Source organism: Macaca thibetana, chromosome 16 (assembly GCF_024542745.1).
Source record: "Macaca thibetana thibetana isolate TM-01 chromosome 16, ASM2454274v1, whole genome shotgun sequence".
Lineage (NCBI taxonomy): Eukaryota > Metazoa > Chordata > Mammalia > Primates > Cercopithecidae > Macaca > Macaca thibetana.
The window spans coordinates 26,444,826-26,472,759 of NC_065593.1; the positions used below are offsets into that span (position 1 = coordinate 26,444,826).

The 27,934-nt window shown below is 44.8% G+C and overlaps 2 protein-coding genes across 3 annotated transcripts in view; both read right to left on the reverse strand.

Moving 5' to 3' along the window:
* COPRS (coordinator of PRMT5 and differentiation stimulator) overlaps nucleotides 1–27,934 on the reverse strand; it is a 415,601-nt gene that overhangs the window by 18,008 nt on the left and 369,659 nt on the right. The gene's annotated exons all lie outside the window — the stretch shown is intronic.
* The window catches only part of UTP6 (UTP6 small subunit processome component), a 42,304-nt gene that overhangs the window by 5,636 nt on the left and 8,734 nt on the right, over nucleotides 1–27,934 (reverse strand). For both annotated transcript variants that reach the window (XM_050763805.1, XM_050763804.1), the window contains exons 5-17: nucleotides 26,142–26,189; nucleotides 25,651–25,714; nucleotides 22,360–22,478; nucleotides 20,277–20,354; nucleotides 19,034–19,115; nucleotides 17,476–17,557; nucleotides 13,314–13,498; nucleotides 11,416–11,495; nucleotides 10,959–11,036; nucleotides 7,965–8,144; nucleotides 6,364–6,444; nucleotides 6,073–6,182; nucleotides 337–403 (exon numbers count right to left, since the gene is read on the reverse strand). In XM_050763805.1, the coding sequence (XP_050619762.1) occupies nucleotides 337–403; nucleotides 6,073–6,182; nucleotides 6,364–6,444; nucleotides 7,965–8,144; nucleotides 10,959–11,036; nucleotides 11,416–11,495; nucleotides 13,314–13,498; nucleotides 17,476–17,557; nucleotides 19,034–19,115; nucleotides 20,277–20,354; nucleotides 22,360–22,478; nucleotides 25,651–25,714; nucleotides 26,142–26,189 (1,254 nt within the window). The remainder of the gene's footprint in view (nucleotides 1–336; nucleotides 404–6,072; nucleotides 6,183–6,363; nucleotides 6,445–7,964; nucleotides 8,145–10,958; nucleotides 11,037–11,415; nucleotides 11,496–13,313; nucleotides 13,499–17,475; nucleotides 17,558–19,033; nucleotides 19,116–20,276; nucleotides 20,355–22,359; nucleotides 22,479–25,650; nucleotides 25,715–26,141; nucleotides 26,190–27,934) is intronic.

The window sequence follows — 27,934 nt, forward strand, 5'->3', positions numbered from 1 at the left end:
TAATCCCAACACTTTGGGAGGCAGAAGCAGGCAGATCACGAGGTCAACAGATAGAGACCATCCTGGCCAACATGGTAAAACCCCATCTCTACTAAAAATACAAAAATTGGCTGGGCCTGGTGGCGCACGCCTGTAGTCCCAGCTACTCAGGAGGCTGAGGCAGGAGAATCGCTTGAACCTGGGAGATGGAGGTTGCGGTGAGCCAAGATCGCGCCACTGCACTCCAGCCTGGCGACAGAGTGAGACTCTGCCTCAGGGAAAAAAAAAAAAAGTCCGATAGATTAGTAACCACTTATCCATTTTCCCAGACAAGAAATGCTGAAACAGAATACTTACTTGCTCCTTTTCAAACTGAATCATTTTCCTGAAAAAGTCAACTGAAAATGGACGGCTCTCCTGTAAACTAAAAAGGAAGGAGAAAATGTTATCTTCAGCAATGACAAAAAGCCTCTTACATCTCATAAATGTAAATACCCAGACCAGTGCCTCCACAACACATGGTTTAATAAAGACTTGACTTCAAATCAATGCAAGGACTTGACCTGATGGCCAGTCACTCTTACAATTCAATGACCACTTTCTCTTCATACCCAGTTCTTAGTTCTTTTTTTTTTTTTTCCTTGAGACAGAGTCTCACTTTGTCACCCAGGTTGGAGTGCAGGAGTGCAATGTTGCAATCATAGCTCGCTGCAGCCCTGAATTCCCAGGCTCAAGCAATCCTCCTGCCTTAGCCTCTACAGTAGCTGTGACTACAGGTATACAAAACCACACACAGCTTATTTTTCAAATTTTTTGTAGAGAAGAGGTCTCACTAGGTTTCTCAGGCTAGTCTCAAACTCCCGGGCTCAAGCAATCCTCCCGCCTCAGCCTTCCAAAGTGCTAGAATCACAGGTGTGAGCCACCATGCCTGGTTCAATTTTCTTACTTACTGTACTCTTCTTTCTCAATTATAGAGTTTTCAAGTTCCCTCAACTACATGTCAAAGTCTTTTGGGAAATCAGTAATTCCATTTCTAGGAATATATTCTAAGGAAATGATTTCTAATATAGACAAATATTTGTGCAGAAATATTTATCAAAACAGTATTACTGTGGCCAAAAAAGTTATATTGCACCCACGGCTGGGCACAGTGGCTCACGCCTATAATCCCAGCATTTTCTGAGGCCAAGGCGGGTAGATCACCTGAGGTCAGGAGTTCAAGACCAGGCTGACCAACATGGTGAAACCCTGTCTCTACCAAAAATACAAAAATTAGCTGGGTGTGGTGGCGGGCACCTATAATCCCAGCTACTTGGGAGGCTGAGGCAGGAGAATCACTTGAACCTGGGAGGCGGAGGTTGCAGTGAGCTCAGATCAAGCCATTGCACTCCAACCTGGGCAACAGAGTGAGACTCCGTCTCAAAAAAAAAAAAAAAAAAAAAGTTATACTGCATCCACAGAGCAGTATATCATACAGCTTTCTCTCTTTTTTTTTTTTCCCTTTTAGATAAAGTCTACCTCTGTCACCCAGGCTGGAGTACACTGTTGAGATCATAACTCACTGCGGCCTAGAATTCCTGGGCTCAAGCAGTACTCCCACCCCAGCCTTCAGAATAGCTGAGACCATAGGTAAAAACCGTGTCTGGCTAATTGTTTTTCATTTTTAGTAGAGAAAGGGTCTCGCTATGTTGCCCAGGCTGGTCTTCAACTCCTGGGCCCAAGCAATCCTCCCACCTCAGCCTTGGCTTCCCAGAGTGCTGGGATTACAGGAATGGCATGAGCCACCATGCCTGGCCTCTTTATTTTTTTTTTATTTTTTGAGACAGGCTCTCCCTCTGTTGCCCAGGCTGGAGTTTAGTGGCACAATCATAGCTCACTGAAGCCTCAAACTCCTGGGCTCAAGCAATTCTCCCACCTCGGTCTCCTAAAGCACTGGGATTACAGGTGTGAGCCACAGTGCCTGACCCATCAGCCATGTATTATTTTAATTTCAACTTTTATTTTAGATTCAGGGGAGTACATGTGCAGGTTTGCTATGTGGGTATATTGCGTGACACTGAGGTTTGGGGTAGACTGACCCCGTAACCTAGATAATGAGCATAGTAATCAATAGGCAGATTTTCAGCCCTTTCCTCCGTTTCTCCTACCCTCCTTCCCCCACCATGTAGTGTCTACTATTTGTCTTTATGTCCACGTGTACCCAATGTTTAGCTATAATTTTAGGTAAGAACATGTGGTATTTGGTTTTCTGTTCCTGTGATAACCTGCTGAGGACAATGGCCTCCAGCTGTATCCACGATACTGCCAAGAACATGATTTTGTTCTTTTTTATGGCTGCACAGTATTCCATAGAGTATATGTGCCACATTGTCTTTTTCCAATCAACTGTCCATAAGCACCTGGGTTGATTCCACGTCCTTACTGTTGTGAATAGTGCTTTGATGAACATACGAGTACATGTCTCTTTGGGAGAATTGTTTTCCTTTCGGTATATACCTAGTAATGGAATTGCTGAGATGAATGGTAGATTTGTTTTAAGTTCTTCCAGAAATCTCCAGCTGATTTCCACAGGAGCTGAACTAATTTACATTCCCACCAACAGTGTATAAGGTTTTTCCTGCAGCCTTGCCAATATCTATAATTTTATGACTTTTTAATAATAGCCATTCTGACTAGTGAGATGGTATCTCATTGTGGTTTTGATTTGCATTTCTCTAAGGGTTAGTCATCTTGAGCATTTTTTCATATGTATGTTGGCTGCCTTCAATACAGCTATTATATTTGTTTTGTTTTGGGTTTTTTTGTTTCTGTTGTTGTTTTTGTTTTGTTTTTGAGATGGAGTCTCGCTCTGTCACCCAGGCTGGAGTGCAGTGGCGCGGTATAGGCTCGCTGCAAGCTCTGCCTCCCAGGTTCACGCCATTCTCCTGCCTCAGCCTCCCGAGTAGCTGGGACTACAGGTGCCCACCACCACGTCCGGCTCATTTTTTTGAATTTTAATAGAGATGGGGGTTTCACTGTGTTAGCCAGGATGGTCTTGATCGCCTGACCTCATGATCCGCCTGCCTTGGCCCCGCAAAGTGCTGGGATTACAGGTGTGAGCCACGGCCTGTTTTTGTTTTTGTTTTGAGATAGGTTTTCACTCTATCACCAAAGCTGGAATGTAGTAGCACAAACACGGCTCACTACGGCCTCAACCACCTGGACTCAAGTGATCCTCCCACTTCAGCTTCCCAAAGAGCTAAAATCACAGGCACATGCCACGACACCCAACTTTTTTTCTTTTAACTTTTAATAGAAATGAAGTCTCACTGTGTTGCCCAGGCTGGTCTCAAAACGCTTGGGCTCAAGCAATCCTCTTGTCTCAGTCTCCCAAAGTCCTGAGATTACAGGCCTTGACCCAGTGTGCCCAGCTCATATGGCGATGTTTAATAAATGATGTTTATAAAAAATTTTTGGCTGGGCACAGTGCCTCACACCTACAATCCCAGCCCTTTGGGAGGCCAAGGCAGGAAGATCACTGGAAGCCATAAGGTCAAGATCAGTTTAAGCAACAAAGCGAGACCCCGACTCTACAAAAAAATTTAAGAATTAGCTGGGCATGGCCAGGCATGGTAACTCATGCCTGTAATCCCAGCACTTTGGGAGACTCAGCTGGGCAGACTGCTTGGGCCCAGGAGTTCAAGACCAGCCTGGGCAACAGAGTAAAACCCCATCTCTACTAAAAATAAAAAAATTACCTGGGTGTGGTGGTGCAATACCTGCAGTCCCAGCTACTTGGGAAGCTAAGGCACAAGAATTGCTTGAACCAGGGAGGCAGAGTTTGCAGTGAGCCAAGATGGGGCCACTACACTCAGCCTGGGCAACAGAACAAGACTCTGTCTCAAAGAAAAAAAAATATTTAGGCCGGGCACCGTGACTCACACCTGTAATCCCAGCACGTTGGGAGGCCGAGGCAGGCGGGTCACCAAAGGTCAGGAGTTTGAGACCAGCCTGGCCAACATGGCAAAAATCCGTATCTACTAAAAATATAAAAAATTAGCCAGGCGTCGTGGCACATGCCTGTAATCCCAGCTACTTGGGAGGCTGAGGCAGGAGAATCACTTGAACCCGGGAGGCAAAAGTTGCAGTGAGCCAAGACTATACCACTGCACTCCAGTCTGGGCAGCAGAGCGAGACTTCATCTCAAAAAAAAAAAAAAAATTTTTTTTAATCGTAAATAAAATTACGGTTACACTATAATCTCAACTACATAAAAACAAATTTTAAAATTATATGTTAACAGTAATTTTTCCTTTGATATAATAAATTATCATGGCTATGTTTTCCCCCACCACAATGAACTGCTTTTATTGTTCGAAAAAAAGAAAAAGGCCAAGCATGGTGGCTTACACTTATAATCCTAATACTTTGGGAGGCTGAAGCAGGAGGACTGCTTGAGCCCAGGAGTTTGAGACCAGGCTGAACAATGCTGTGAGACTCAGTCTCTACGAAAAAAAAATGTTTTAAGTTAGCTGGACATGGTGGTACATTCCTGTAAACCCAGACATTTGGGAGGCTGAGGTGGGAGGACTGCTGGAGCCCAGAAGCTCAAGGCTTCAGTGAACCATGCTTATGCCACTGCACTCTAACCTGGGTGACAGAGTGAGAACCTGTCTCAAAAAAGAAAAAGGAACTTTACTTTTTGAAAAAGTTTATTGGAAGCCGAATGCACTGGCTCATGCCTGCAATCCCAGCACTTTGAGAGGCCAAGACAAGCAAATCACTTGAGACCAGAGTTCGAGACCAGTCTGGCCAACATGATGAAACCCTGTCACTACTAAATTACAAAATTTAGCCAGGCATGGTGTCGCACATCTGTAATCCCAGCTACTCAGGAGGCTAAGGCAGAAGAATCCCTGAAACCTGGGAAGTGGACATTGCAGTGAGCTGAGATCTTGCCACTGTACTCCAGCCTGGGTGACAAGAGTGAAACTCTGTCTCAAAAACACAAACAATAAAAAAAAAAAAGGAAAATGAAACAGTGTATTGGGTCACGTGCAGTGCCTCATGCCTGTAATCCCTATACTTTGGGGAGGCTGATGCGGGCAGATCACCTGAGGTCAGGAGTTTGAGACCAGCCTGGTCAACATGGTGAAACCTTGTCTTTAAAATGTAAAAGTTAAAAATTAGCTAGGCGTGGTGACAGGCGTCTGTAATCCCAGCTACTCGGGAAGCTGAGGCAGGAGAATCACTTGAACGCAGGAGGCGGTTGCAGTGAGCCGAGATTGTGCCACTGCACTCCAGTCTGGGAAATAGAGCGAGACATGCGACTCCATCTTTTTTTTTTGTCTGTTTGTTTGTTTGGAGATGGAGTTTCGCTCTTGTTGCCCAGGCTGGAGTGCAATGGCTCAATCTCAGCTCACTGCAACCTCCGCCTTTTGGGTTTTTTTTTTTTTGTTTTTTTTTTTTTTTTGAGACGGAGTCTCGCTCTGTTACCCAGGCTGGACTGCAGTGGCCAGATCTCAGCTCACTGCAACCTCCGCCTCCCGGGTTCACACCATTCTCCTGCCTCAGCCTCCTGAGTAGCTGGGACTACAGGCGCTCGCCACCTCGCCCGGCTAGATTTTTGTATTTTTTAGTAGAGACGGGGTTTCACCGTGTTAGCCAGGATGGTCTCGATCTCCTGACCTCGTGATCTGCCCGTCTCGGCCTCCCAAAGTGCTGGGATTACAGGCTTGAGCCACCGCGCCCGGCCCGCCTTTTGGGTTTTAACTATTCTCCTGTCTCAGCCTCCCGAGTACCTGGGGTTACAGGCATGTACTACCATGCCTGGCTAATTTTGTATTTTTAGTAGAGACGGGGTTTCTCCATTTTGGTCAGACTGGTCTTGAACTCCTGACCTCAGGTGATCCACCCGCCTCGCCCTCCCAAAGTGCTGAGATTACAGGCGTGAGCCACCACGCCCAGCCTAAGACTCCATCCAAAAAAGAAAAAAAAAAGAAAAAGTGTATTGGATTACTCCCTCAGATGCTATTTGTGATACAAATAATCTGGGTATGAGTGGCTGAGTATGGGGTGGAGAGACCAGCAACAACTATGAACGTCTGTGAGTACCTTTTAAACACAGCTCTGGCCTTTCTGTAGCCACCACTTCGATAAGCCCAATCCAGGTACTTATTCTTCAGGGTTACTGAGTCGGCACCTATAACAGCTAAGAGAGCTTTCTACAATTTAAAAGAAAAAAGGAGCTATATGAGAAAACTTACAGGTATCAAAACAGATTTTCCCAGAACCACCTGAGGCCACTCCATAGTGCTTAAGGCACACCTGCAACACTAGAGCTGGCCAACCAGGGAACCTTCTGCCATTCCCCACACCACGAGACTTGGAACACGGTGCCTATACCTTAAAGACTGCCTCAGTGTCTTCTTGGCTTTTGGCATCTTCACTCCACTCTGTCCAGGAAATCCACAATGGCAGACAAACCTACTCCCAGTTTAAAAAATGTTAGAAAATAGCATATAACAAAACATCGCATGTACCCTATAAATATGTAAAATATTATGTATCAATTTTTTTAAAGCTATAAAATGACAGTTTAGTCCTATGCTCTGAAAACTAGTTAAAAAGGCAGGTTCCTCCTAAGATAATCGACATGTAAAATAGGGATTCATTCCCAAACAGTTCTCATTGTGACAGAATTCTCATTGCCCAGCAGGAATGGCATGCCAGAACACAGTCAGCCTTCTGACCAAGTCACTCAGAGCAACGCTCTTCTGTGAATTTTAGTTCCTTTCTATTGGGAAATATTTCATGTAGTTATCATCAATCATCTTTTAGTTAAGTAAGCAATTAACAGCCCACATAGTTAGATCCACAGCTACCCAGGTCATGTCTCTGCTGTCTAAGACCCACAAGAACTAATTAATCTAGGCTGAACTATCTGATCTTCATTCATGTCCCAGAGATACATACAAATGAGCAGCAAAGGTTAGGCATGGTGGCACATTTGTAATCCCAGAACTTTGAAGACGGAGGTTAGGCATGGTGGCGCACGTTTGTAATCCCAGAACTTTGAACACTTGAGGCCAGGAGTTCAAGATCAGCCTGGCCAACATGGCAAAACCCTGTCTCTACTAAAAATACAAAAATTAGCTGAGCATGGTGGCAGGCGCTTCTACTACTTGGGAGGCTGAGGCAAGAGAATCGCTTGAACCTAGGAGGCGGAGGTTGCAGTGAGCCAAGATTGCACCAATGCACTCCAGCCTGGGCAAGAGAACAAGACTTCATCTCAAAAAAAAAAAGGAAAAAGAAACCACCACCAAGTGAGCAGTAGTTTTTTTCCTACTTTATCTTCTGGAATACATTTTTCCTACTAATACAAAAAATTCACTGCAAAGTGAATCTGGCCATACACCATGGCTCACACCTATAATCTCAGCACTTTGGGAGGCCCAGGAGGGCAGATCACTTGAGGCTAGGAGTTCCAGACCAGCCTGGCCAACATGGAGAAATTCTGTCTCTACTAAAATAGAAAATATTAGCCGAGTGTGATGGCACGCACCTGTAGTCCCAGCTACTCGGGAGGCTGAGGCAGGAGAATTGCTTGAACCCGGGAGATGGAGACTGCAGTGAGCTGAGATCACACCACTGTACTCCAGCCTGGGCAACAGAGCAAGACTCCATCCCAAAAAAAAAAAAAAAAAAAAAAGTTGGGCTTATATTCAGCAAGTGACATTAATATTTTACCGGTATTTCTGACTTTATAAGAAATACCATTCTATTCCTAAATAGAATAGAAAGTTTTATATAATTTGGTCAACTTTCAAATAAAGAATATTAAATACAGGCAACTTCTTCTACTCTTAACCTATGAACCATCACCACTTAATAACAAATGCCACTCTAGAATTGGCTCTCAACAGACAAGTATATTCCAAATGAGCTTTGGCTAGTCTTAAAAGGTTTCCCAAATATAATGAATACAAAAGATCCAGCTCACTGACCTGGGGTTTCAGGTGCACAAAGGCTTCTTCAAAAAGCATGGCTATGTCAGGACTCTTTGACTCGATCAGCACCCGCAGCTTCAGCTGCCACATTGTCCCAGAGTCTCTAAACAATTCAGTTCCAGCTACTGCCACTTCCAGAGCTTCCCTCAGGAATTTATGACACAGCAACGAAACAATCTAGACAAGACGAAGGATGACTCGTAAATTAATTACTGAAACCCAAACAATCTATATAAATGGAGACAAATAAACACCTCATTTGAGGCAAGAATTTCACCAACCTTTCCACTACAATTTAAAATAAAAAAGAGGCCACGCATGGTGGCTCACACCTGTAACCCCAGCACTTTGGGAGGCCGAGGCAGGCAGACCACGAGGTCAGGAGATCGAGACCATCCTGGCCAACATGGTGAACCCCGTCTCCACTAAAAATACAAAAATTATCTGGTTGTGGCAGTGGGCGTCTGTAATCCCAGCTACTCAGGAGGCTGAAACAGGAGAATCGCTTGAACCCAGGAGGGAGATTGCAGTAAGCTGAGATCACGCCACTGCACTCCAACCTCGGCAACAGAGCAAGACTTCATTTCAAAAAAAAAACAAAACAAAAGAAAAGAAAAGAGCTATGTGATAATTTATAGGTATCAAAACAAATTTTCCATGGCTGTTAAACAGGCACAAAGTGAACAATTTAGAATTTCTCCTCTTTTCACTGCTCCTACCCATGATACCCATGAGGGTTATCCAAAAACAGGGAAGACGTAAAAACCAGAGAACATAAATAATTTAGACTGTAAGTTAGGTGTTGTTTTTTTTTTTTGGAGACGGAGTCTCACTCTGTAGCCCAGCCTGGAGTGCAGTGGCGCGATGATCTCTACTCACTGCAACCTCCGCCTCCCGGGTTCAAGCAATTATCCTGCCTCGGCCTCCCAAGTAGCTGGGATGACAGGCGCCTGCTGCCACACCCGGCTAATTTTTTGTATTTTAGTAGAGATGGGGTTTCAACACGTTGGCCAGGCTGGTCTCGAACTCCTGACCTCAGATGATCTGCCTGCCTTGGCCTCCCAAAGTGCTGGGATTACAGGCATGAGCCACCATGCCCGGCATAAGTTTTTAATAAAACAGTTCATAGCCAGGCGCGGTGGCTCACGCCTGTAATCCCAGCACTTTGGGAGGCTGAGGCAGGCAGATCACCTAAGGTCGGGAGTTCGACACCAGCCTGACCAACATGGAAAAATCCTGTCGCTACTAAAAATACAAAATTAGCCAGGCATGGTGGTGCATGCTTATAATTCCAGCTACTCGGGAAGCTGAGTCAGGAGAATCACTTGAATCCAGGAGGCGGAGGTTGAGGTGAGCCGAGATCGTGCCATTGCACTCCAGCCTAGGCAACAAGAGCAAAACTCCATCTCAAAAAAATAATAAATAAAAACAAAACAGTTCACTATGCCAGAACACATGCTCGCCCAACAGAGGATGAAAATTAACAAATAGGCCAGGCTCAGTGGCTCACGCCTGTAACCCCAGCACTTTCAGAGGCCGAGACAGGCGGATCACCTGAGGTCAAGACCACGAGATCAGCTTGGCCAGCATGGTGAAACCTTGTCTCTACTAAAAATACAAAAATTAGCCAAGTATGTTGGCGCACGCCTGTAATCCCAGCTACTCAGGAGGATGCGGTGGGAGAATCACTTAAACCTGGGAGGAGGAAGTTGCAGTGGGCCGATATCATGCCTACACTCCAGGCTGGGTGACAGAGCAAGACTCTGTCTCCAAAAAATTTTTTAAAACTTAATAAATACAAAATCAGTATTTGTGGTGTGTCAAAGAAACAGGTATATTCATTCAGAGTTGGACATAACATAAACTAATGCAATTTTTCTGAAATTCAATTTGACAGTTTGTAGCAAGAGTCATAAAAGTGCTCAACACTTCAATTTGGGACTTTTACATTAACAAATGTGGGCCAAAAAATACACGAATGAAAGGAAACGTTACCTGTTCAAAATGCTTATATCTACATTATTTGAAAAAGAGAAAAAAAAAAAACCTAAAACCAATCCAATTGTACAAATGTGTGAAACATTAAATGGCAGTATATAATCAGTACACTCAGCAAGCATTTTTATTGCACACTATATATGCTAGATTCAACAGTGAGCAAATCAGGTACACTCCCTACCAACCATAGAGCCTCCAGTCTAAGAGATGAAATGGTTTGATACGTTTCTTCTGACGGAAAATGAATCATCTAGGCTGGGCATGGTGGCTCACGCCTGAAAGACCAAGTTAGAAAACCAGGCACAGCCAGGAGCGGTGGATCACACCTGTAATCTCAGCACTTTGGGAGGCTGAGGCAGTCAGATCGCTTGAACGGTCAGGAGTTCAAGACCAGCCTGGCCAACATAGTGAAACTCCGTCTCTACTAAAAATACAAAAATTTGGCCAGGCGTGATGGCTCACGCCTGTAGTCCCAGCACTTTGGGAGGCCGAGGCAGGTGGATCACTTGAGGTCAGGAGTTAGAGACCAGCCTGGCTAAGATGGTAAAACCCCATCTCTACCAAAATACAAAAATTAGCCAGGTGTGGTGGCATGCACCTGTGATCCCAGCTACTTGGGAGGCTGAGGCAGAAGAATCACTTGAACCCAAGAGGCAGAGGTTGTAGTGAGCTGAGATCGCGCCACTGTGCTCCAGCCTGGGGAAAGAGAGTGAGACACTTGTCTCAAAAAAAAGGAATGGGTGGTAAAACAAACCCAAATCATGATTCTTGTTCTAAGTGTTTTTCATTATATAATATTCCTCCCTTTGCTAGTACAGATTTCATTTTTAGCATATGCCAAATACTGGCAAACACATATAAACACACTTTACATACCAAACTCCCGAATGGCCTTCATCTTAAGACTATATATATTTAAAATATGACTGTGGCACAAAACAACTGGAATAAGGTATTTGTAACTGGCAGAAAATATTTTCTCCACGTCCTTACCAACTGCTTGTATTGGCATTCTGACAGAAGCTTCAGTTCATGTGCCTTCCTGAATGAAGTCATGGTTCTTTCCAACCTCTGAAAACAGAAAAATCCCTCAGTTCATTACAAAGATCCCAGCAGGGGCCTCTGGCCTCTGACACGAACAAAAGCAGTTTTGCGCATTTCTGAGAATTCAAAGCTGACTTGCTCCTGCATGGTGCTTTCACTTATGAATAGATGCACTAGGCAGCTGCACCGAACAGAGCCCAGTCACATGAGAGCCCCTCCTAACCTGGCAGCAAACCAGACTCAGACCTTTAGAATAACACGTCGCCCACAAGGGGAGAGAGAGTGGCTAAGCATACAAGTTTTCAGAAGCTATGCCAGACACCAAAAGAGCTGTGCTTCTGTTCTTTCAGAAGACAGTCACCATCTAGTCAACCACTGTAACCATGTAACCATGTAACAACCTCACCTTCCCTCTAAGGAACCCACTATTTGACTTCTTAGTAAATCTTTCCAAGCAAAAGGTGATGTAACACTTCCACATGGCCTCTGGAAAAGTCAAAGATTATGTTGATCAGATCACTTAGTTCAACATTCATCACATCAAAGTTATTAAAAGAGAAGGAAAACAACAGTCATCATACATCTTTTCTTTGAGGGGAAAACTCTCTTCTGAAGAAGAGTTTAAATTAGCCTGATTTTAAAAAGTGTTATTTTGACTACAACCAATAAAACACCTCAAATATTGGGGGAAAACAACTGAGTAACAGCTTAAACATAAAAATTGAAAGCCTTATCTAGGTTATATATCCCCTCTGCCTTTATTCTACATTATTACAAAATAAAAATTATATCACTATCAAAAGATAATTAAGGGCCGGACACAGTGGTTCACGCCTGTAATCCCATCACTTTGGGAGGCTGAGGCAGGCAGATCACTTGAGGTCAGGAGTTCAAGACCAGCCTGGCCAACATGGTGAAACCTCACCTCTACTAAAAATACAAAAATCAGTGGCGCATGGTGGCATACACCTGTAATCCCAGCTACTCAGGAGGCTGAGGCAGGAGAATTGCTTAAACCTGGGAGGAAGAGGTTGCAGTAACCCGAGATCATGTCACAGAGTGAGACTCTGTCTCAAAAAGAAAAAATAAATAAATAATTAAGGATGTCAGTAATCCTAGCACTTTGGGAGGCCGAGGCATGCAGATCGCTTGATTCCAGCAGTTCAAGACCAGCCTGGGCAATGTGACGAAACTTCATCTCTACAAAAAATACATTAAAATTGGCCTGGCATGGTGGCACGTGCCTGTAGACCCAACTATTCGGGGCGGAGGTGGGAGGACTGCTTCAACCCAGGAGGCAGAGGTTGGAGTGAGCTGCAAACGTGCCACTGCACCCCAGCCTGGGTGACGCAGCAGGATCCTGTCTCAAAAAAAAAAAAAAAAAAAAAGAAAAGGTAATTAAGGAGTAATAATTTAAGAATCTTAGGAATTATTTCCTAAGTTTCCCCCAAAATAAATGAACATAAATACCACTACTATGGAGGAAGGTCATAAAAGCTCCATTACCATCAGACAAAGACCAAGTTAGAAAGCCAGGCACGGCCGAATGCGGTGGCTCACGCACGTAATCCCAGCACTTTAGGAGGCCAAAGTGGGCAAATCACCTGAGGTCAGGAGTTCAAGACCAGCCTGGCCAACATGGTGAAACTCCATCTCTACTGAAAATACAAAAATTAGCCGGGCATTGTGGCACATGCCTGTAATCCCAGCTACTCGGGAGGATGATGCAGGAGAATCGCTTGAACCCAGGAGGCAGAGGCTGCAGTGAGCCCAGATTGTGACATTGCACTCCAGCTTGGGCAAGAGTGAGACTTTATCTCAAAAAAAAAAAAAAAAAAAAAAGCCAGACGCGGTGGCTCATACCTGTAATCCTGTAATCCTAGCACTTTGGGAAGCCAAGGCGAGTGGATCACCTGAGCTCAGGTGTTCACGACCAGCCTGAGCAACACGGTGAAACCCCGTCTCTACTAAAATACAAAAAAATTAGCTGGGCATGGTGGCAGGCACCTGTAGTCCCAGCTACTCGGGAGGCTGAGGCAGAAGAATTGCTTGAACCCGGGAGGCAGAGGTTGCAGTGAGCCTAGATCAAGCCACTGAACTCCAGCCTGGGTGACAGAACGAGACTCCGTCTCCCAAAAAAAAAAAAAAAAAAAAAAAAAAAAAAAAACCAGAAAGTCAGGCACATCGTTAACTATACTACAGAGAGATCCCCAATACTGATTTTGGCAATGGGAACGGGAGCTTAAGTTTCACACTCAGGGGTACTATTCCTTCTCTATCACACCATGGTTTGGTGAAGCTCACCTGTTGGCAGAGTCTTCACTGCCTCTTCATATACAGCACAGCATCTCTCCTCCTTCCGGCCAACCTCCACTGCTTTGGCTTGTTTCGTTGTGGGCTGCTCTTCTCCTGTCTGTGACTCGATCTCTAATTCTCGCCTTGCTACATAATCCCAAGTGAGAGGATCATCTGTGTGTAGAGTCTGAAGGCTGAAAAATACAACTTACCTGTATCTATCCCACAACAAGAAACTAACTCGGAGTATCAGAGAAACAGTTACCTATGCTTAAAAAATCTACACAGGACATCCCTGTAACAACTGCAGTACCATAAAAACTATTTCCCAGGCCGGGCCCAGTGGGTCACGCCTTTTGGAGATCAGAACTTTGGGAGTCCGAGGTGGGTGGATCACCTGAGGTCAGGAGTTCGAGACCAGCCTGACCAATATGGTGAAACCCCATCCCTACTAAAAATACAAAAATAAGCCGGGCATGGTGGTGTGTGACTGTAGTCCGAGCTACTAGAGAGGCTGAGACAGGAGAATTGCTTGAACCCATGAAGCGGAAGTTGCAGTAAGCCAAGATCGTATCACTCCAGCCTGGGTGACAAAGCGAGACTCTGTCTCATTAAAAAAAAAAAAAAAAAAAAAAACACACCAGGCCGGGCGCGGTGGCTCAAGCCTGTAATCCCAGCACTTTGGGAGGCCGAGACGGGCGGATCACGAGGTCAGGAGATCGAGACCATCCTGGCTAACACGGTGAAACCCCGTCTCTACTAAAAAATACAAAAAACTAGCCGGGCGCGGTGGCAGGCGCCTGTAGTCCCAACTACTCGGGAGGCTGAGGCAGGAGAATGGCGTGAACCCGGGAGGCGGAGCTTGCAGTGAGCTGAGATCCGGCCACTGCACTCCAGCCTGGGCGGTAGAGCGAGACTCCGTCTCAAAAAAAAAAAAAAAAAACGAAAAAATCTATTTCCCAACAGGCTCTCCAGAATATCTTCACTCATTGTAGAAATTTTGACAATGGATCAGAATTGTCCCACCTTTTTTTTCTGTTGTTGTTTATTGAGCCAGAATCTCACTGTCACCAAGGCTGGACTGCAGTGGCGTGATCTCAGCTCACTGTAACCCCCACCTCCCGGATTCAAGCAATTCTCCTGCCTCAGCCTCCCAAGGAGCTAGAATTACAGATGCACACCACCACACCTGGCTAATTTTTGTATTTTTTTTTGAGAGACAAGTTTTCACCATGTTGGCCAGACTGGTCTCGAACTCTTGACCTCAAGTGATCCTCCTGCCTCAGCCTCCCAAAGTGCTGGGTGGGATTACAGGTGTGAGCCACCGCACCTGGCCAGAGTTGTCCCACATTTATTGAGTTTCAGAATATTTCAGGTATCATTCACAAATGCTAACTTTCAAGTTAGCTCTCAAACTCAAATCAGCAGTTATCTGTGACAACACAAGACTCCAAGAGACCTGAAGAACTTTTTTTTGTTTTTGAGATAGGGTCTGTCACCCAGGCTGGAGTGCAGTGGTGCCATCATGGCTCACTGCAGCCTCCACCTCCCAGGCTCAGGTGATCCTCCCACCTCAGCCTCCCATGTAGCTGGTACTGTAAGTGCATGCCACCATACCCAGCTAATTTTGGTAGTTTTATTGTACAGAGTTTTGCCATGTTGCCCAGGATAGTCTCCAACTCCTGGGGGCTCAAGCAATCGTCCATCCCAAAATGTTGGGATTACAGCCCCTGTGCCCAACCTAAAGAACTTCATTATATCTGAGCTCTTCATTTTCAGTGTGTGTGTGTTTTCAGACAGAGTTTCTCTCTTGTTGCCCAAGCTGGAGTGTAGTGGCACAATCTCAGTTCACTATAACCTCCGCCTCCTGGGTTCAAGCGATTCTCCTGCCTCAGTCTCCCGAGCACCTGGGATTACAGGCATGTGACACCACACCCAGCTAATTTTTGTATTTTTAGTAGAGGTGGGGTTTCACCATGTCGGCCAGACCGGTTTCAAACTCCTGACCTCAGGTGATCCGCCCACCTCGGCATTCCCAAATGCTGGGATTACAGGCAAGAGCCACTGCACCCAGCTTTTTTTTTTGGAGACAGTCTTGCTCCGTCACCAGGATGGAGTGCAGTGGCGTGATCTCAGCTCACTGCAACCTCCACCTCCCAGGTTCAAGTGATTCTCCTGCCTCAGCCTCCCAAGTAGCTAGGATTACAGGTGCATGCCACCACACCAAGCTAATTTTTGTATTTTCAGTAGAGACGGGGTTTCACCATGTTGGCCAGGATGGTCTCAATCTCTTGATCTCAGGTGATCCGCCCACCTTGGCCTCCAAAAGTGCTGAGATTACAGGTGTGAGCCACCGTGCCCGGCCCAAGGTTCTTCATTTTCTAAATAATACAGAAAAAGCACAACCTATTCCTCTCTCAAAACCCTGAAGATACCCAAACAACAAACTGATTCAAGTTCTATTTCTCCTCCTGTCAAAGGAAGAGGTGCTACCAAAGAACGCAAGTACCCACAAGGTAGGCTACAAATAATTTTTTTTTCATTAAAAATTTAATGGTCTCACTCTGTCACCCAGGTTGGGGTGCGGTGACGCAATAACAGCTCACGGCAGCCTCAACCTCACAGGCTCAAGGGATCCTCCCACCTCAGTCCTGCAAGTAGCTGGGACTACAGGCACACAACACCATACCCAGCTAATTTTATTGTTATTTTTGGTAAAAACAAGATCTCACCATGTTGCCAAAGCTTACAAATAACTGTTAAACCATATAATCAGATATTAAAGAATAAAATTACCAGCCATGTGTAATGGCTCACATCTGTAATCCTTGCACTTTGGGAGGCTAACGCAGGAGGATCACTTGAGCTCAGGAGTTCAAGACCAACCTGGGCAACATAGTGAGACCTCATCTCTATAATTAAAAATGTAAATAAATAAAAATATAATAAATAAAAAGAATTACCAGCACTCAACTATAAACATATAACTCCCTTGGGAGGCCGAGACGGGCGGATCACGAGGTCAGGAGATCGAGACCATCCTGGCTAACACGGTGAAACCCCGTCTCTACTAAAAAGTACAAAAAACTAGCCGGGCGAGGTGGCGGGCGCCTATAGTCCCAGCTACTCGGGAGGCTGAGGCAGGAGAATGGCGTGAACCCGGGAGGCGGAGCTTGCAGTGAGCCGAGATCCAGCCACTGCACTCCAGCCTGGGCGACAGAGCAAGACTCCATCTCAAAAAAAAAAATAAAAAAAAAAAATAAAAAAAAAAAACATATAACTCCCATTTTATGGATAAATGCCAGGAAAATAGAATTTACAATTTTATATAAGCTTTAGATTTTTTTTTTTATTGAATAAACTATTTCCCCCAATAAGTGAATCAAAGAACTTAATCAGGAAGATACTTTTTTTCTTCTGAGACACAGTCTCACTCTGTGACCCAGACAGGAGTGCAGTGGCAGGATCACAGCTCACTCCAGCTTCAACCTCCCGGACTCAGGTGATCTTCCCACCTCAGCCTCCAGAGTAGCTAAGACTACAAGAATGCACCACCATACCTAGCTTATTTTTGTAGAGACAGGGTTTCACTATGTTGCCCAGGCTGCTCTCAAACTCCTGAGCTGAAATGATCCACCTGCCTTGGTCTCCCAAAATGCTGTGATCCCAAAGTGTGAGCTACCGCACTAGGCCAGGAAAAAAATTTTTTAACATAATATGATATTAGGTTGTTTTTTTTTGTTTTTTGGTTTTTTTTTTTTGAGATGGAGTTTCGCTCTTGTCGCCCAGGCTGGAGTGCAATTGTGGAATCTTGGCTCACTGCAACCTCCGCCTCCCAGGTTCAAGAGAGTCTCACCTGACTCAGCCTCCCAAGTAGCTGGGATTACAGGCATGCATCACCACACCCAGCTAATTTTTTATTTTTAGTAGTGACAGGGTTTCACCATGTTGTTCAGGCTGGTCTCGAACTCCTGATCTCTAGTGATCCACCCACCTCAACCTCCCAAAGTGCTGGGATTACAGTTGTGAGCCACTGCACCCGGCTAATATTAGCTTTTATTCCAGGGATTTAGTGTGGTATCTTCTTTCTCTTCTACTAAATATCCAACCTCAAACCCTTAATCTCAAGATCAGAAATAGATATCTTCACCTTTCTACTAATGTTACTTACTCATCATAAATCTCTTTTTGTAGATCTTTGGCAAAGTCAAATAGCTGTGCAATTGAAAGCAGTGACACGTGAAATTCTGCACCTAAATTTAAAAAGCAAGGAAGGAGACGTTTATTGCCAATAAGAGTCACTTTACTTTAAAAGTAGCATTCTTCTCATGTACTAGAGTTAATCTTTTTGTTTTTTAAATGAGAAACAGAACAAAATAGAAGAAAAGTCATCCCATAGTCCCCTCACCTCAGGGTCCCCCTACTCAAGCAAAGCTATTGTTAATATCTTTGAAGTATTCATAAAAATAGAACTAATTTTCAACTCCCCACATTATTTAATTACTCCATGAGAACTGTGCAATGGCTCATGCCAGTAATGTCATCACTTTGGGAGGCCAAGGCAGGAAGATCACTTGAGCTCAGGAGTTCAAGACTAGCCTGGACAACACGGTGAAACCTCATCTCTACTAAAAGCACAAAAATTAGCCAGGCATAGAGGTCCATGCCCAGCTACTCAGGAGGCTGAAGTGGGAGAATCGCCTGAGCCCATGAAGTCGAGACTACAGTGAGCCATGATTGTACCATTGCACTCCTGCGTGGGTGACAGAGTGAGACCCTGTCTCAAAAAAAAATAAATGGAAGGATAAATGACTACACACTGGGTACAGTGTACACTGCTCGCTAATGGGTGCACCAAAATCTCAAAAATCACCACTAAACCTGTTCCCCAAAAACCTACTGACATTTTTATTTTTGTGAGATGAAGTCTCACTCTGTTGCCTAGGCGCTCTCTCAGCTCAGTCACTGCAACCTCCACCTCCCAGGTTCAAGCGATTCTCCTGCCTCAGCCTCCTAAGTAGCTGGGATTATAGGCGCCCACCACCACACCCAGTTATTTTTTGTATTTTTAGTAGAAACGGGGTTTCATCTTGTTGGTCAGGCTACTCATGAACTCCTGACCTCAGGTGGTCCACCTGCCTCGACCTCCCAAAGTGCTGGGATTACAGGCATGAGCCACCGCACCTGGCCCAAACCTACTGAAATTTAAGGAATAAAAATGGGAGTAGAATATAAATTTAAAAAAGAGACTTATGCCGGGCATGGTGGCTCACACCTGTAATCCCAGCACTTTGAGAGGCCGAGGGGGGCAGATCACGAGGTCAGGAGTACAAGACCAGCCTGGCCAACATAGTGAAACCATGTCTCTCCTAAAAATACAAAAATTAGCCAGGCAGGGTGGTGCGCGCCTATAGTCCCAGCTACTTGGGAGGCTGAGGCAGGAGAATCACTTGAACACAGGAGGCAGAGACTGTGGTGAGCCGAGATTGCCCCACTGCACTCCAGCCTGGGCAACAGATCGAGACTCCATCTCAAAAAAGAAGTAAATAAGTTACTGAAATGTTCAATTATAGCCTAGGAAAAATAAGTATTTTCTGAAAGAAACAGGACACTATTCCTACAGAGTTTTATATACATTCTACTGGAAAATTTCAAAACTAGGTAAAGATCATCATTAGGAAAAGAATGTTTCACTTTCCTACCAAAAATAATGTTCAAAAGATACCTACCTTTAATTATGCTTACAGAATTTTTGTAGATGATCCGTGCCAACTCGCCCTTGAGGATTTCTTCAGAATAATCAGGATGCTCCTAAAGAGTGTTATATCAAATGTAACTTAATAGGTAGTACAAGGAGGAAAAGCACTAGGACAAAAATTAACAATCCTAGACTATCTGTGCCATATGACCACTGGCAAATCATGTCTCTCTCTCCAGGCCAGTTCCCTCACTTGTAAAGTATGCAGCTTGAACAAGATCACTGATCTTCCAACTGTGTTCTTTCAGGCTCCAAGAGTGGTGGCAAGATCACACAGCTTAAGGCCTCACTCTCCACTTGGACCAAAACAAGTCAGATTTTACATGTCTTATTTGCGCTTCTGTGTAACATTTTATTTGAATAAAAAAGTCCCGGCCTGGCGCAGTGGCTAGCGCCTACAATCCCAGCACTTTAGGAAGCTGAGGCGGGTGGATCACTTCAGGTCAGGAGTTCAAGACCAGCCTGGCCAACATAGTGAAACCCCATCTCTACTAAAAATACAAAAATTAGCCAGGCATGGTGGCAGGGCGCCTGTAATCCCAGCTACTCAGGAGGCTAAGGCAAGACAATCACTTGAACCCGGGAGGCGGAGGTTGCAGTGAGCCAAGATCGTGCCATTGCACTCCACCCTGGGCAACAAGAGCAAGACTCCATCTGAGAAAAAAGTTCTAAGCTGGAAACCACAATAATAGACAATAGCAAAGTTTCTTCTCAGGTCTAACATTCTAAATATTTTAATTATTCTGTCACATAACAAATTATATAAAAAGGGAAAGAAAGAAGGCCAGGAAACCACACATTTCACAACCTTTCTCAAGCTCCTTGAATCCATTAATATATCACTTTATGAGATCATACAGTGTTAAAGAATAGCATTTGGCTATTCTGTAAGTAACAATTTTGAGGACCACATTAATTAGTCCAAATATCTATTTTTATAGCATAAAGCTTCACTTTCCTAAGTCCACTTATAATTAACACTAACTCATCTGGAAGTTTCAAAATGGAACAACATTAAACATTAAAGCTTGAACCGGGAGGCAGAGCTTGCAGTGAGCCGAGACGGTGCCACTGCACTCCAGCCTGTGTGGCAGAACAAGACTCCGTCTCAAAAAAAAAAGAAAAATATATTCCAAATATTTTCTCTTACTCCTAAGTAGGCTCAAAATGCTATACATTGTTAGCAAGTGAGAATAAAATAATTAGAACCTTACCACATCCATACTGGCTTTTTCAAATTCTTCCTTCTCTTTCCTCAGTTTTTCCGCATGCATCAGCTCCATCCTAAAGTACTACAGAAGGGAAATAAACTGAAAATCTTTGGAGATGCTTTTTTAAATTTTTTTGAGACAGGGTCTTGCTCTGTCACCCAGGCTGGAGTGCACTGGTGATCACAGCTCATTTCGGCCACGAATTCCTGTGCTCAAGTGATCCCCTTGCCTCAGCCTCCTGAGTAGCTAGGATTAGAGGCACATCCCATCACACTCAGGTAATTTTTTTATTTTTATTTTTTGGAGAGACAGGGTCTTGCTACGTTGCTGCCTGGCCTCAAACAACTGACCTCAAGTGATCCTCCTGCCTCAGCCTCCCAAAGTGCTGGGATTAAAGGCATGAGCCACCACATCCAGCCTTAATTTTCATTTAAGAATTAAATAGCAGGCTGGGCATGCCTGTAATCCCAACACTTTGGGAGGCCGAGGTGGGCGGATCACTTGAGGTCAGGAGTTTGAGACCAGCCTGCCCAACATTGTGAAACCCCATCTCTACTAAAAATACAAAAATTAGTAGGGCATGGTGGCGCACACCTATAATCCCAGCTACTTCAGGGGCTGAGGCAGGAGAATAGTTTGAACCCCAGAGGCGGAGGCTGCAGTGAGCCAGGAACACACCATTGAACTCCTGCCTGAGTGATAGAGTGAGACTCCGTCTCAAAAAAAATAATAATTAAATAGCAGTTTCTCTTTTATCCTGACAAATGACTCAAACAGTGCAGCTTCCAATACATCTTTTCTATTATTTGGGATTTTCATCTAAAGCTTGGCCCTCAAATGTTCTACGGCACCGTCCATAAGGGAATAAGTCCCCAAAGAGGGAAAGGAAGTAGTGCCAGGTATCTATCTCAAGAAAAGGAGACAGAAAGAACGTGGAGAAAAGAGGAAGACAAGGCAAAGAAGCCAGAAGAGGGCTTCTTTGGAGAACCAAGGGAACAAGGGGAAAAAGAAAAAAAAGAAAAACAAAAGTATAAAGAGGCTAAATCTGGCTCCCAACTAAAAAAATGTTAGAGTCTAGTTCCCTATTCCTTCCAACCACAGGAAGGAGGTGGGGGTTCTAACCTCTCAACTAACTTAGAAGCTGCAGTGTCAACACCTACCACTGGCCAAAAAATAAAAAGATGTTTTTCCCTGGCCGGGCACGGTGGCTCACACCTGTAATCCCACCACTTTGGGAGGCTGAGGCGGGTGGATCACCTGAGGTTGGTAGTTCGAGACTAGCCTGCCCAACAGGGCAAAACCCCATCTCTACTAAAAATACAAAAATTAGCCAGACGTGATGAGGGGCCTCTGTGATCCCAGCTACTTGGGAGGCTGAGGCAGGAGAATCGCTTGAACCCAGGAGGTAGAGGTTGCAATGAGCCAAGACTGGGCCACTGTACTCCAGCCTGGGCACCAGAGCGAAACTCTGTCTCCAGAAAAAAAAGAGGCTTTTCCTTACCCACACCTCCACACTTATTCCTAGCCTCCATAAATTGAAGCCTTTTTTATTTAATAAAGAATACACGGGCCGGGAACAGTGGCTCACGCCTGTAATCCCAGCACTTTGGGAGGCCAAGGCAGGCAGATCACGAGGTGAGGAGATCGAGACCATCCTGGTTAACTCGGTGAAACACCATCTCTACTAAAAAATACAAAAAATTAGCTGGGCATGGTGGCGGGCACCTATAGTCCCAGCTACTCGGGAGGCTGAGGCAGGAGAATGGCGTGATCCTGGGAGGCAGAGCTTGCAGTGAGCCAAGACTGCGCCACTGCACTCCAGCTTGGGCGACAGAGCGAGACTCTGTCTCAAAAAAAAGTGTGTGTGTGTGTGTGTGTGTGTCTCCAGCCTGGCCAACAAGGCAAAACCCCATCACTACTAAAAATACAAAAAATAGCCGGGTGTGGTAGCGGGCACCTGTAATCTCAGCTACTCAGGAGGCTGAGGTATAAGAATTGCTTGAATCCAGGAAAAAAAAAACAATATATGTCTCCAGAGGACCAAACTGAGACATCACCATCTCATCCCATGTGCACACACACTTACTTCTTTATAAAGTTTTGCGCACTCTGGATGAAAGCGCAGTGCCCGAAGAAAGAGTTGCCTTGCGCTTTCTGAAGACAATCGATCTTCCATTTCCCATTTGGCTGCCATAATCCACAAAGCTGTAAGTGAAAAAACATCAGATTTCATTTCAATAAATTAATCAAGTCAGACAAGAAAAGAACCAGATGATCCAATTTTAATACTCACACTTTTTTGTTTTTTTTTTTTTTTTTTTTTTTTTTGAGGAGTCTCGCTCTGTTGCCCAGGCTGGAGTGCAGTGGCGGGATCTCAGCTCACTGCAAGCTCCGCCTCCCGGGTTTGCGCCATTCTCCTGCCTCAGCCTCCCGAGTAGCTGGGACTACAGGCGCCCGCCGCCACCTCGCCCGGCTAGTTTTTTGTATTTCTTTTTAGTAGAGACGGGGTTTCACCGCGTTAGCCAGGATGGTCTCGATCTCCTGACCTCGTGATCCGCCCGTCTCGGCCTCCCAAAGTGCTGGGATTACAGGCTTGAGCCACCGCGCCCGGCCACATTTTTTTTTTTTTTTTTTTTTTTTTTTTGAGACGGAGTCTCGCTGTGTCGCCCAGGTGGAGTGCAGTGGTGCGATCTTGACTCACTGCAAGCTCCACTTCCCAGGTTCATGCCATTCTCCTGCCTCAGCCTCCTGAGTAGCTGGGACTACAGGCGCCCACCACCATACCCGGCCAATTCTTTTTTGTATTTTTAGTAGAGACAGGGTTTCACCGTGTTAGCCAGGATGGTCTCGATCTCCTGACCTCGTGATCCGCCGCCCCTTGGCCTCCCAAAGTGCTGGGATTACAGGCATGAGCCACTGCGCCCAGCCTACTCAAACAATTTTTTTAAAAAACCCTTAACAAAAGGGGATGCAGTTCCGACAGACTGTTTCTAACTGCAAAGCTTGGTTACATTATCTAAAATTAGAAACAGTACTCTGAAGCAAATAAGTAAATGATAACAAATGTTAATTTAGAGGATGAGTACCTAAGTGTCTGTTACTATATTTCATCAGATCGAAGGACATTATTTTAAGTCATACACATTTTTTTTTTTTTTTTGAGACAGGGTCTCGCTCTGATGCTCAGGCTGCAGTGGCACAAACACAGCTCACTGCAGTCTCTACCTCCCAGGATCCCACCTTACCCCTCAAGTAGCTGGGACTATGGGCACACACCATCACGCCCAGCTAAATTTTGTAGTTTTTGTAGAGACAGGTTTTCACCATGTTGCCCAGGCTGGTCTCAAACTCCTGATCTCAAATGATCTGCCTGCCTCGGCTTCCCAAAGTGCTGGAATTATAGACATGAGCCACCGTGCCTGGCCCACATACAAATTTTAAAGGTAGTAAAATGCCAGAAAAAGGCGAGGCGCGGTGGCTTACACCTGTAATCCCAGCACTTTGGGAGGCTGAGGCAGGCAGATCACTTGAAGTCAGGAGTTTGAGATCAGCCTGGCCAACATGATGAATCCTCGTTTCTACTAAAAAATACAAAAAATTAGCCGGATGTGGTGGCACCCTCCTGTAGTCCCAGCTATTAGGGAGGCTGAGGCAGAAGAGTCACTTTAACCTGGGAGGTGGAGGCTGCAGTGAGCTGAGGTCACACCACTGCACCCCAGCCTGGGCGACAGAGAAAGACTCCATCTCAGAAAAAAAAGGCCAGAAAAAACTGCTTATCTTACAATGAATGAATTATTTTTTGCTCTTTTCTCAATATTTAGAGAAATTCTAGGGCCAGGAACAGTGGCTTACTCCTGTAATCCCAGCACTTTGGGAGGCTGAGGTGAGCAGATCTTTTGAGGTCAGGAGTTCGAGACCAGTCTAGCCAACACGGCAAAACCCCATCTGTACTAAAATACAAAAATTAGCTGGGCGTGGTGGTGCACATCTGTAATCCCAACTACTTAGGAGGCTGAGGCATAAGAATCACTTGAACCCAGGAGACAGAGATTTCAGAGAGCCGAGATAGTACCACTGCACTGAAGCCTAGGCAACAGAGGCAAGACTGTCTCAAAAAAATAAAAAACAAAATAAATTCTAATTTGTAATTTTCTTTAAAATCCTTTATCCTTCTACATGGGAAATTAACTCTGAGTTAACATTCTAGCTATTTCCCTAGAAACTTAACAAAGGTCAGCTATCTTAACAAGCAAGATTGCTTTATGACATCTGGCTGGTAACCACACTTGGAATAGGAGGGTCAGCAATGGTGGCAAGAAATTCCTTTGAGCTTTCTTGAACATGTGACTCCTAAAATTGAGCATGATCTTTCTAGGATCTGTAGAAGCCATGCCCATCCATGGGGCTTCTAAGCCAGAGTGGATCCCCTACCCACTGATATGATCTCATCTCCTCATACCTGAACAGTCACCTTAGGAACCAGAGGCTACCTGTATTCTGCTAAGAGCATTCTGCAGAAGAAACATACCTAAGGCTATCCTGCTATATTTCTGAGTAAACTGGTAGCAAATGTCGTCTATTTGAGTCTTGTGTGGTGTAAGATGTCTGATTAAGCCTAATACCCTGAGAATAGGTACTGAGGCCCCTCCACTATCAACTAGACCATTTATACATTATTCACAAGAGAAATATTTCTTTTACAAAACATGAGTCTACTCTGTACCAGCACTCTTCTAAAATTTATATTGATATTTTCCCCTTTAAGCTTCTAAAATTCCTCAGATTTGACTGCCTTCAAATAAAATGTCCCTCAAAGGATTCAAAAGTTTATTCTGCCATCATCTAAAAAGAAATACAGTCTGGACGGGCACGGTGGCTCACACCTGTAATCCCAGCACTTTGGGAGGCCGAGGTGGGTGGATCACGAGGTCAGGGGTTCAAGACCAGCCTGACCAACATGGTGAAACCCCATCTCTACTAAAAATACAAAAAGTAGCTGGGCGTGGTGGCAGACGCCTGTAATCCCAGCTACTCAGGAGGCTGAGGCAGGAGAACTGCTTGAACCCAGGAGGCGGAGGTTGCAGTGAGCTGAGATTGTGCCACTGCCCTCCTGCCTGGGTGAGAGCGAGACTCTGTCTCAAAAAAAAAAAAGAAATACAGTCCTTCTTGCCTGCAGATACAACACCTAGGACAGTAACTAGTATATAGTAGGCAGGGGTGAACTATGAGGCAGCTATGTCAGTAACAAAAACTGCTGAGACCAACTGCCTAAGCTCAAGTCCTCAAAATAATCTCTTAGATTCATCAAGTGAAATAAAATCCAAAACGGCTTGAGTCTAAATAAAATGTAGAAAAATTGACAAAGATTTCACCATACCTGGTTTGTTGGAATGAATCGCCAACATGGCAGAGAATACCTTGCTAAGTTGAGTTTTAGTAGCCTGTAAAAAAGCAAAATATTTCTACTTCCTGCACAGATAAATCATTGCTCTTACTCGCTAAGTAATGTGAACCCTAACTTTACCAACTGTAAAATCCAATGAAGCATGACATGCTATTGCTAGGGACATACAAACGAACACAGACCCTCATAATTTTCTACCTCAATTAAACCACAAAACACTTTAAATATCTTTAAAAAATCAGCTGTATTGAACAAATACACGTAAAAATTATATTCTTTTCAATTGACTTGGAAACCATGAAGAGTCATTTAGATATCCAATGTTATATTGATGTTCCGCCTTCTTGGGTTCTTTTTTCATTTGTTAACCCTACACTTCAGGAAAAAACATCTGACATGAAGCTTAAAGGGCAGATTAACAAAAATATGGCCAGAGGAATTAAGACATGCATGGCTTTACTTACCCACTTCTTACAAAAAACCACATAGGAGAGCCAAAGTTGAACATCATCCTGCAAGAAAAGCAATGTAGTAAGCTGCCCGAATTTGACCTTTACATATAATACACCTTCGCATTAATTAGCTTTGCTAAAAAACAAGCTGATTTCAGGTTGGGGGCAGTGGCTCACGCCTGTAATCCCAACACTTTGTGAGGCCAAAGTGGACGGATCACTTGAGGTCAGGAGATCGAAACCAGCCTGGCCAACATGGTGAAACCCCACCTCAACAAAATTACAAAGATTATTAGGAGGCCGAGGTGGGTGGATCACTTGAGGTCGGGAGTTCAAAACCAGCCTAGCCAATATGGTGAAACCCCGTCTCTACTAAAAATACAAAAAAATTAGCCGGGCGTGGTGCAGACCCCTGTAATCTCAGCTACTCGGGAAGCTGAGACACGAGAATCGCTTGAACCCAGGAGGCCGAGATCGTGCCACTGCACTCCAGCCTGGGCAACAGAGGGAGGCTCCATCTCAAAAAAAAAAAAAAAGAAAAAATTAGCCAAGTGTGCTGGTATGTGCCTGTAATCCCAGCTACTAGGGAGGCTGAGGCAGAAGAATCACTTGAACCTCGGAGGTGAAGGTTACAGTGAGCTGCCAAGATTGTGCCACTGCACTCCAGCCTGGGTGACAGAGCAAGACTCCATCTCAAAAAAAGCAAGCCAGGCGCAATGGCTCAGGCCTGTAATCCCAGCACTTTTGGAGGCTGAGGCAGGTGGATCACCTGAGGTCAGGAGTTCGAGACCAGCCTGGACAAGATGGCGAAACCCTGACTACTAAAAATACAAAAATTAGCCAGGCGTGGTGGCTTGTGCCTGTAGTCCCAGGTACTGGGGAGGCTGAGGCAGGAGAATTACTTCAACCTGGGAGGCAGAGTTTGTAGTGAGCCAAGATCACAGATCACACCACTGCACTCTAGCCTGGGCGACAGAGTAAGACTCCATCCCAAAAAAAAAAAAAAAAAAAGCAGATTTCAGAAAATCCAATCACCTCTCATCCTATCTGGCTTTCCCTCACAAAGGCTCAGATCTCTTAACTATGATAATTCAATCTTTCCCCCAACTCCCACTCACAATGCCCCAAAAAAACTTTGTTATCTATCCAATTTGTTTAATGCAGTTCTTAAAGGATCTCAATCTGGGGTAGCAATATAAAATTTGTCATTCCCAAGAATCCAAAATACTTCTCATATAATATATCCAATCCCAAAGAGTCCTGTAATCCCAGCACTTTGGGAGGCTGAGGTGGGCAGATCACTTGAGCCCAGCCTGAGCAACATGACAAAACCCTGTGTCTACCAAAAATACAAAAATTAGCCAGGCATGGTGGCATGTGCCTGTGATCCCAGCTACTGGGGAGGCTGAGGTGGGAGAATCATTTGAGCCTGGGAGGCAGAGGTTGCAGTGAACTGAGATCACTCCACCATACTCTAGCCTGGGCAACACAGTGAGACTTTATCTCAAAAAAAAAAAAGAAAAGAAAAAAAATCAAGTTTCTGAGGTATTGCCCCTACATAACCATTTATCTTCAGGCTCTAAGTCTTCAGTGTACTCACAGATATATACAAGTATCTCCCAAATTTCCAATCCTTAGTAATGTATCAAATACACTATTTTCAGCACTGTCCTCACAGAATAACTATAAGGTAATAAGATCAATTTTCTTACTGGTTTGCTAAGTGGCTCAAAAAATGTTTTGAAGGCCGGGCGCGGTGGCTCAAGCCTATAATCCCAGCACTTTGGGAGGCCGAGACGGGCGGA